This window comes from Polypterus senegalus, chromosome 4, assembly GCF_016835505.1.
Source record: "Polypterus senegalus isolate Bchr_013 chromosome 4, ASM1683550v1, whole genome shotgun sequence".
NCBI classification, from domain to species: Eukaryota; Metazoa; Chordata; class Cladistia; order Polypteriformes; family Polypteridae; genus Polypterus; species Polypterus senegalus.
In genome coordinates this window covers 57,277,887-57,288,106 of record NC_053157.1, presented here as the reverse complement: position 1 = coordinate 57,288,106, position 10,220 = coordinate 57,277,887, and the positions used below count along the sequence as shown (strand labels likewise).

The following is a 10,220-nucleotide window of genomic DNA, read 5'->3' as shown; positions in this document are numbered from 1 at the left end:
GGAGCAGAAGTTGCAGAATAACAGCATGAAGGAAGTGAGGGATGGGATGAAGATCATCACTGGCTGCAACTTGAAGCGGGGTGCCACCATCGAGAGAGACGTGGAGAGAGCAAACCAGATGAACAACTTCTTTAACAGGTTTGACCACCCTAACCCTCTTACCTCAGAGTACTGCACCCTCCACCCATCCTTCTGCTGATTTCAGCATAGGAGAGAGTTTTCCCCCCACCCACAATTACAGCAGCCCAGAGAAGCAGAGAGCTGAGGAGACTTTGTGCCAGCAAAGCAGCGGGTCCAGATGGACTATCGCCACGACTGCTGAAGGCCTGTGCGTTGGAGCTGGGGAGTCCTCTACAGCGCATCTTCAACCTGAGTCTGAAACGGGAGAGTCCCGAGGATTTGGAAAACATTTTGCATCACCCCAGTCCCAAAGGTATCACGTCCTAGTGAGCTGAATGACTTCCGGCCTGACGCTGTGACGTCACATGTGATGAAGATCATGGAGCGGCTGCTGCTTAACCACCTGTGGCCACAGGTCCACCACGCACCTCGACCCTCTGCAGTTCGCATACCAGAAGGTGGGAGCGGAGGACCAATCATCTATATGCTACACCGATCCCTCTCCCACTTGGACAGAGGCAGTGGTGCTGCAAGAATTATGTTTCTGAACTTCTCTAGCGCCTTCAACACCATCCAACCTCTGCTCCTTAGGGACAAGTTGACAGTGATTGGAGTAGATTCATACCTGGTGGCATGGATCGTGGACTATCTTACAGACAGACCTCAGTATGTGCGTCTCAGGAACTGAAGGTCTGACATTGTGGTCTGCAACACAGGAGCGCCGCAGGGGACTGTACTTTCTCCAGTCCTGTTCAGCCTATATACATCAGACTTCCAATACAACTCCGAGTCCTGCCACGTGCAAAAGTTCGCTGACGACACTGTTATCATGGGTTGCATCGGGAGTGGGCAGGAGGAGAAGTATAGGAACCCAATCAAGGACTTTGTTAAATGGTGTGACTCAAACCACCTACAACTGAACACCAGCAAAACCAAGGAGCTGGTGGTGGATTTTAGGAGGCCCAGGCCCTCATGGAGCCCATGATCATCAGAGGTGACTGTGTGCAGAGAGTGCAGACCTACAAATACCTGGGAGTGCAGCTGGATGATAAATTGGACTGGACTGCCAATACTGATGCTCTGTGCAAGAGAGGACAGAGCCAACTATAATTCCTTAGAAGGCTGGCGTCCTTCAACATCTGCAATAAGATACTGCAGATGTTCTATCAGATGGTTGTGGCGAGTGCCATCTTTTATGCGGTGGTGTGCTGGGGAGGCAGCATAAAGAAGAAGGATACCACATGCTTGGACAAACTGGTGAGTAAGGCAGGCTCTATTGTAGGCACGGAGCTGGACAGGCTCCTGTCAATCATAGAGAATCCACTGCATCCACTAAACAGTATCATCTCCAGACAGAAGAGCATCTTCAGCGGCAGACTGCTGTCACTGTCCTGCTCCACTGACAGACTGAGGAGATCGTTCCTCCCCCACACTGTGCAACTCTTCAGTTCCACACAGGGGGGTGGATAAACGTTAACAATATACAAAGTTATTGTCTGATATACCTGCATTTTTATCAATCTTTAATTTAATAGTTTTTTATCAGTATGCTGCTACTGGAGTATGTGAATTTCCCCTTGGGATTAATAAAGTATCTATCTATCTGTCTATCTCCCTCCCTCCCCACCTACCTACCTACCTGAGAGACACAAAGAAATTATTATGTGAAAGTACAAAGCAAAAATGCAAAACTCATAGTAAAGACAAAAGTGTCCTACCATGAATTAAAGTCCTTTAAGCTGGTGAATTTGCTAGATTTGATTTTGAAAATCCAAAGATTTGACACTGATTTTATAGTGATGGTGCAATGATGTCATGCATTATGCTCTTGATAATCATGTGACTAGCATGAGGTGCAGTAACCAACAACAATATGGCTGCCTACATAAAAATAATGCTGAAAATGGTGGTGCCCATAAAAAAAATGCTTCAACAAAATGGTGCCTTAGTGACATAATTAACAAGTAATGTTTATATGAGAAATTAATAACAAATGATCAGCATTAGTAAAGTGTGTTTATGACAGAAACAGCTTTAATGTTTACATTACTTTCAGCATAATCAACAAACACAACATGCTTTTAAAATATACTGCAAAGTATCTATTTTGATATCATAAAGTACATGTCTTGCACAACTCCTTACCTTATTCAGTTTTAAGAATTACAGTATATGCCACCCTCCATGCCATAATGATAAAAGGACATCTTATTTTGCCTACAATTACAAAACATTACATTTTTTCTAAGAGGACTGGTCCAAATCTTTTTCAGTATCTGGAAAGATTTCATTAGCTTCCTAAAATGATCAAGCCTGACCTCAGTTTAGCCTTTTAGATGTCTCATATAAAAGGGACAACTTCATATTGAGCTCTCTATTCACATACAGTAGCTCTGCAAATTGGGTCAGGGCTGAGTGTTAAGACTTAACTAATATGAATTATAATATTTGGAGCGTAAAGTATTATATTTGACTGAACAGAATTTTTGAAGGTTTGCATTCAAACTGTAATTATAAACTCTGCAATATTACTTTTCCAGCTACAAACCAAAATATTTGTACAACATTCATGTAGGTGGCATGGTGGTACAGTGATAGCACAGTTTGCACCCTGGATCTTCCCTGTGTGGAGTTTGTATGTTCTCCCCGTGTCTGCAAGTCTTTCCTCTCTGTGCTCTGGTTTCCTCCCACTGCCCAAATACATGGATGTTAGGTGTACTGGCGATACTAAGTTGGCCCTACTGTGTGATTGGGATGTGTGTGTGTTCATTCTGTGCTGGACTGGTGCCCTGTTCAGGGTTTGTTCCTTCCTTATGCTAGCAGGGATAGGCTCCAGCACTCCCCTTGACCCTGGTCTGAATTAAGAGGGGTTGAAAATAACATGACAATATGTGTGTAATTTGTTTTAAAGAAAAAGGTAGCAGAGACTTACCAAGGCTATTACATTGTTCATCCAACTAGTCCTTTAGGCAACCAAAATTTAAGTTAAATTGCAGCTCCATTGCAACGGATTGAATTGGCAACCAGCTCAAAGAAGCAAAAGGTTTAAATTAATTTTTATAAATGACTACTTTTAAAGTCCTAATTCAATAAAGGATAGATTACTCTTACCACCCTTGAAGCTATCCTGCATTAAATGAATTGGGAAATTATGTTATTTGTTATGGTAACATAAATGTTTGGAATATCGTATTGATTGTATATTTACATGAACTCTGTCACACTCTTTGTAATTTTGCTAATAAAAATCAATAAAATGAAAAAGTAAAAATGTTGAAATGGAATTCTGCATGTTGCACGAACAAAGTTTAGATATGCCTTTAACATAGACAGAGACATATCTTTTAGCCTTATCTGTCCCAGAAAACTGTACCAATGATTTATGATGCAATAGTTACTAATATCTAATGTCAAGAGCACAACTAGTTGTATGCAAGAATTGTTTTTGGGCTTCCATTCTGCACATATTTAATAACAATAAATATTCAAAGGAATTAAAAACTGCTTATGGTCATGGATGCTGACTCATCATAATATTGGGGGAAAGCAAAAATTACAGGCCACAACACAGACAATAATCCAACAATAACAACAATTATTATTATTATCATAGCATAGGATACACAGACAATACAAAATGACCTTGCACAATCAATGCAGCAGTTTTTGTGCAATGCATATAGTATATACTGTATATATATATATATATATATATATATATATATATATATATATACAGTATATACTGTATATATATTGTGGTCTATGGCTGGCTTGTCATTCCGGCCAATACCCTCAGGCTGCCAGATGGAGCTCTCCCTGCAGCATGGAGGTGCCCCGGATACCAGCAGGGAATCATGGACTATTGAGTTTTCCCCTACAGCCCTGCTGGATACCCCAGGGGCCAACAGAGGATGCTGCAGGGAGGCCCAGAGAGTCACATGTGCCCTATAACCCATAAGTGCGTCATAGGCAAAGCGACAACAGAAGTGACGTATTTCCAGCGTGAAGAAGAAGACTTTTTATCTGACTCAGAAGTGATAGGAGATCACATGGACTGGGGGATTGGAAACACTTCTGGGTCAGGGACTATAAAAGACTGAGAAAGACACCAGAGTATCGAGCTGAGTTGGGTGGAAGGGGGGCAACGCGTCTGGGAGTGGTGGAGAGTTTATTGATTAGTGCATTGTTTAAATTAATGAGTATTGTGGAGAGGAGGGTGGTTTGTGCACTTTAAATTATTAATAAAGTCAACTTTTGGACTTTTACCTGGTGTCTGGCGTATTGTCCGAGGGTTCAAGGGAGCGATAGCGCCCCCTATCTTTTACAATATATACAGTATATATATATATATATATATATTTGTTTTTTTTATGCTCAGGTTCACACAAGTTCATGATAAAATGGGCTTACATTAAAAGTTAACACTCCATAAAATAATCTTCCTCTGTTGTTCACCACCATCTATGAATTGATAGATTTCACCCTTCACAATTACTCTTAGCACACTAGAAAAACTCTGTAGTCAAGTTTCTGCCTGGAAAATCTTTTTGATGTCATGCACTAATTGGCTGGCAATACTGAATTATTTGCACCCATTTATGAGTAAACAGTCAACAGGAATTATGGGTATTTAAAGATTAATCTTCAATTTCACTTAAGAGTGTGATTATATTAGGATTTTCCATTTATTTCAGAGACCGTAATCCAATATATCTTTATGACTTATGGGGTTGCATGCTACAATGCTGTGTACAAAATAAAGAAAAACTTGGTTTGCCTTTGGCAATACCGGTGATTAATTAGTTTGTTTAGGCTTCTACTTTATTTACTTACACTCCTCTGTTGTATGAGGTGGTCAAGTCAACTGAAGTACACTTGTTTTATGAAACAGAATAATACAGTTTTTGATATACACAAGGATTATAGAAATATGATAACTGTATATTTATTGTAATAAAAAATAGGCAGCAGACAGAAAAATATTTGGAGATATATATACAGTATACTGAAAAAATATATAATGTATTTTGTGAAGAAACAACACAACCCAGCATAAAGGTTTGGGGTTTTTGGGTATACTGCAACAAAAATAGAGTAACGTCTGCACGTATTTTACAAGGTCAACTTAAGACATATTATGCAGGGAAGAGGGACAATTTATACAGGGGGACCGGAAATTAGAAGGTGGAATGCTGGGAAAATCGTGATGCAGGATGGATGATTGACGTCATCATAGGGAACTGGAGGGTAGAAGGAAACCTGGAAGTATGGCGGCTTTTTGGCTTGTCCGGGAGTTGTTACGGCAGCGATTCCTCGTTTTGGCTGAGAAAACAAGAAAAGAAAGGTTAGTGAGCCGCCGCTGTCCCTTGGCATGACCTGTCGCGATGAGACCCGGGTCAATAAACTGCTCACCATGCGCTCGTGTGTGACATGACCCCACATCCAGCCTAGACCCACCTGGTCAGGCGGCCCGAACCGAGAGGCCGTGAGCCCGTGAGAGGGCATCCGCATTGGCCTGAAGGTTGCCCCAATGATAAGTGATGGTGAACTTATACGGCTGCAGGTCCAAAAACCACCCGAGGATTTGAATCCCTGTGGAGGGCCAACCACTGGAGGGCGGTATGAACCGTCACCAAGGTGAACTCCCGGCCCAGCAGGTAGTACCGCAGGTGAGTTACCGCCCACTTGATCGCCAGGGCTTCCCGTTCCACCACCGCATACTTCGTCTCCCGGTCCAACAGTTTCCGGCACAGGTAAATCTTGGGGTGTTTGAATACTTTGGCTCAACATGGCACCGAGGTCAGTGTCTGAAGCATTGGTCTGGAGGAGAAAAGGAAGTGAAAAGTTAGGTGTTCTCAAAATGGTGCCGATATAAGGGCCGTTTTCAAGTCACTGAATGCTCGTTCCGTTAACTCATTCCATACCACATGTAAAGGGGCCCTTCTTCTTTGTCAAGTCTATCAAAGGTGCTGCTCTCTCCAAGAAACAAGGTACAAACCGGCGGTAGTAACTTGCTAACCCCAAGAAAGCCTGCACCTGTTTCTTGAACATCGGACAGGGCCATTCCAGGATGTCTCTTATTTTTGAACACTGCGGTTTCACCATTCCCCGTCCTACCAGGTAGCCCAAATATCTGGAACACTGGAAAGTCGCTGGCATCTCGTGCAGCCCAAATGGGAGGACCTTATATTGCCAGTGTCTGCTAGGGATACTTAAGGCATTTTTTTCTTTAGCGGATGCCGTTAAGAGAATTTGCCAGTACCCTTTGGTCATGTCAAGAGTAGTCAAATACCGGGCTGTTCCCAACCTCTCGAGGAGCTCATCGACTCGGGGCATGGGATAGGCGTCAAACTTGGAGACTTGATCAAGACGTCGGAAGTCATTGCAAAATCTCCATGAGCCGTTCGGCTTGGACACGAGAACAATGGGTCTGGACCATGGGCTGTGGCTTTCCTCGATAGTGCCCATGTCCAACATGTCTGTTTTGCCTCCGGGAGCCGGTAGGGTCGTTCCCTGACAACCATCCCTGGGTCATGTCGTGGTGAATCAGCGAGGTCTGGCCTGGTGCTTCACTGACCACCTCTGGGACACTCAGGATTGCTCCTTCGAGCTCCTGTCGTTGGTGGGACGTCAAATTATGGCCGAGGTTAAGTGTGAGTTTTTCAGCGAAAAGGGAGAGGGTGGGCTCAGAAAGAGGTTGTTCCTTCCTGGCCTTCCACGGCTTTAGTAAGTTCACGTGATACACCCTCTCGCTCAGTCAACAGTTTGGCTGGTTTACTAAATAGTTGACGAGCCCCTATCTTTCCTTAACCTCGTACGGGCCCTGCCAATGGGCTAGCAGTTTTGAGTGGGAGGTGGGCACGAGCATCAGTACGCGATCTCCCAGCTGAAATTCGCGCAGGGAGGAATTCCGGTTAGAATTCCGGGCCTGCTCTGTTTGAGCCTGAGACATGTGCTCTTTTAGTATAAGCCAGATTTTGTGTAATCGACCGCGTAATTGCGTCATATACTCCAACAGGTTTGTAGAGGGAAGTGACTCCCCTTCCCAGCCTTCCTTTAGTAAATCCAAAATACCCCGGGGTTGGAGTCCATAGAGAAGTTCAAACGGGGAAAACCCTGAGGAGGCTTGTGGCACCTCCCGATAAGCAAAAAGGACTAAAGGCAGTAGTTGGTCCCAATTCCTCCCGTCCACGCTGACTACCTTGTGGAGCATCTGCTTAAGGGTCTGGTTAAACCTTTCGACCAGCCCGTCCATCTGTGGGTGATAAAAGGACGTTTTGAGATGCTTAATATGGAGTAACTTGGCCACCTCCTTGAACGTATCCGAAGTAAAGGGCGTACCCTGGTCCGTAAGGACTTCTTCGGGTATGCCCACTCGGGAAAATAGCCCTACCAATTCCTGTGCGATATTTTTTGTGTTAGCAGCTCGCAGGGGAACTGCTTTTGGGTACGGCGTTGCATAATCCACCATGACCAATATGTATTTATGGCCAGGGACCAAAGGTTCTATGGGTCCTACGAGATCGACTCCGATTCTCTCAAAGGGAACGTCAATAAGGGGAATTGGGACTAGAGGAGCTTGGTCCCTCTGGGAAATCTGGCGTAATTGACAGACTGGGCAAGACTGACAGAAACGGCGGAGCTCCTCGTTGATCCCGGGCCAATAAAACTGGAGTTTTATCTGCTCCAGTGTCTTTTCGGCTCTGAGGTGGGCGTCTAAGAGGTGGGCATGCGCTAGTTCGCAGACTTCCCGCCGGTAGGTACGCGGCACTAACAGCAACTTCCGTACCTCACCTTCGTGTTCCGCAACTCGGTACAACAAGTCATTTTCTAGGACAAAGCAGGGTCCCGGTGGTGTGGAATCTAGCGATGCTAGGTCATCTATGGATACAATAGCATTCCAGGCAAACCTCAGGAAATCGTCATTCAACTGCTCCCTTTTAAATGATGCCGGCGTACTGCGAAATTGAAAGTATATGCCAGCTAATACATCAGGTGCATGGTCCGGAGCAGTGCCCGCCAACCCCGGAACTTCATCTGGCTGTACTTCCGGGTCGGGGTCTGTTGCCAAAGGGCGTCCTCCCGGGCCGCCTACTACATCAATGGTTGCCGATGAGCATGGCGTTGGAGCAGTTTGGAGGGTCCCCTGACCGTCTATAATCAGACCCTGCTTATGTATAGGAGTGGTGATAGTTTTACCCCATTTATTTTTGGTCTTGTCCCAATATAACCGGAAAGGGGGGCTAGGGCAACACCGCAACCAATAGCTGTTTCGGAGTCCCCTTCCAGGTTATAAAACACCTCGCGGACCTGTATGACTTGGTCTCTCCATGTACACATGTTATGTTTGTCCGTTTTGCGAGCCACTGTTGCAGTAAAACATAACAGTGAGCAACAATGGTAATATTTCTCCCAGAATTAAATAAAGCCATAACCGAATGCCCATACACCAACACCACTCCCATATTAATGACCGCCAGAGGGTTCGACAGTGCACAGTACCTCTCTCCTCTTGCGTAGCTGCAGTCCATAGGTTCTGCGTTGAGGGGACAGGTGGGAAGGATGTGTCCCATCTCGCCACGCTTGAAACAGCGCGGTGGGGTGAGCACCCAGTTTTGTGTCTTCACTGGTGGCTCAGTAGTGACACTACGGCGGGGGGGCTTCGGGATGGCAGCCCATCCCTGTCGGGCCCCACGGGCAGGCTTCTCAGACCCCCCAAGTTGGTTCACCGCCAGTTGTCGCTCTACAACCTCAAGGAGTCCTTTCATATCCCGAAAGGGACGTCTCCGTATTTGCTGAGCGAGGTAATCCGGCATGGCGTAAACGAACGTCTCACAGGCTACCTGCTTGACCACCTGGCGGGCTTGATTAACATCTGGCCAAAGCCAACGCCCCAGTCTGCCCCAAAACTCGAATGCCTGGGCCCTAAGTGGGAGCTCCGGGTTGAACCTCCAGTGTCGCCACACCCTCGCCTGCTGGCCAGAGGTGATGTAGCACTTACTGTATATAATTCGTCTCTTAGGAGGTCATATCAGGTGGCTTGCTCCTCGGGAAGCTCGTGATAGGCCTGCTGCGCCGGACCCTTCAGGTAGGGAGCTAAGATGGATGCCCACTCCGCCCGCGGCCACTGTTTCCTTGTTGCTTTCCTCTCAAAGATTGTCAGGTATGTTTCCAGATTGTCGATTTCAGTAAGGAGAATAATCTGGGGTGGTGAAGGACATGTGGGTTCCGGTCTTGCTGCTTCCGTGGCCGTCAGCCGTTTCCTTGTCTGTGCAAGCTCTGTCTTGGTGGTGGCCTGGTCCACCTTGACTGCCTGGAGTTCATTCGCCAGAGTGTTCAACACAGCATTCAAGTCCTGCCCTTCAGACATCTTCGGGCATTATGCTGCCGACTACGCCAATCTGTGAAGAAACACCACCACAGCATAAAGGTTTGGGGTTTTAGCCCCGTAAACTGCAACAAAAATACAGTAACGTCTCCACGTATTTTACAAGGTCAACTTAAGACATATTATGCAGGGAAGAGGGACAATTTATACAGGGGGGCCGAAAATTAGAAGGTGGAATGCTGGGAAAATCGTGATGCAGGATGGGTGATTGACGTCATCATAGGGAACTGGAGGGTAGAAGGGAACCTGGAAGTATGGCAGCTTTTTGGCTTGTCTGGGCGTTGTCATGGCAGCAATTCCTCGTTCTGGCTGAGAAAACAAGAAAAGAAAGGTTAGCGTGCCGCCACTGCCCCTTGGCACGACCTATTGCGATGCGGCCTGGGCCCTTAAACTGCTCCCCATGCACTTGTGCGTGACAATATGTAATATGAAAAAATAATAAACAATAATAAAAATATATAATATATAATAATCTATACTAATAAAAGGCAAAGCCCTCACTCACTCACTCACTCACTCACTCACTCACTCACTCACTCACTCACTGACTCATCACTAATTCTCCAACTTCCCGTGTAGGTAGAAGGCTGAAATTTGGCAGGCTCATTCCTTACAGCTTACTTACAAAAGTTGGGCAGGTTTCATTTCGAAATTCTACGCCTAATGGTCATAACTGGAAGGTATTTTTCTCCATTAACTGTAATGGAGT

The 10,220-nt window shown here is 45.5% G+C and overlaps 1 protein-coding gene across 1 annotated transcript; it reads right to left on the bottom strand.

Annotated features, from left to right (window-relative positions):
* Positions 1 to 5,155: 5,155 nt before the first annotated feature.
* On the bottom strand, positions 5,156 to 8,939 carry LOC120528708 (transposon Ty3-I Gag-Pol polyprotein). Its single transcript, XM_039752863.1, has 3 exons — positions 8,626 to 8,939; positions 5,536 to 8,405; positions 5,156 to 5,445 (listed from the first exon to the last, which is right to left on the bottom strand). Exons 1-2 carry the CDS (start codon positions 8,937 to 8,939, stop codon positions 6,920 to 6,922), a joined length of 1,800 nt encoding a protein of 599 aa, XP_039608797.1. The 3' UTR covers positions 5,156 to 5,445; positions 5,536 to 6,919.
* Between the last annotated feature and the right edge of the window lie 1,281 nt (positions 8,940 to 10,220).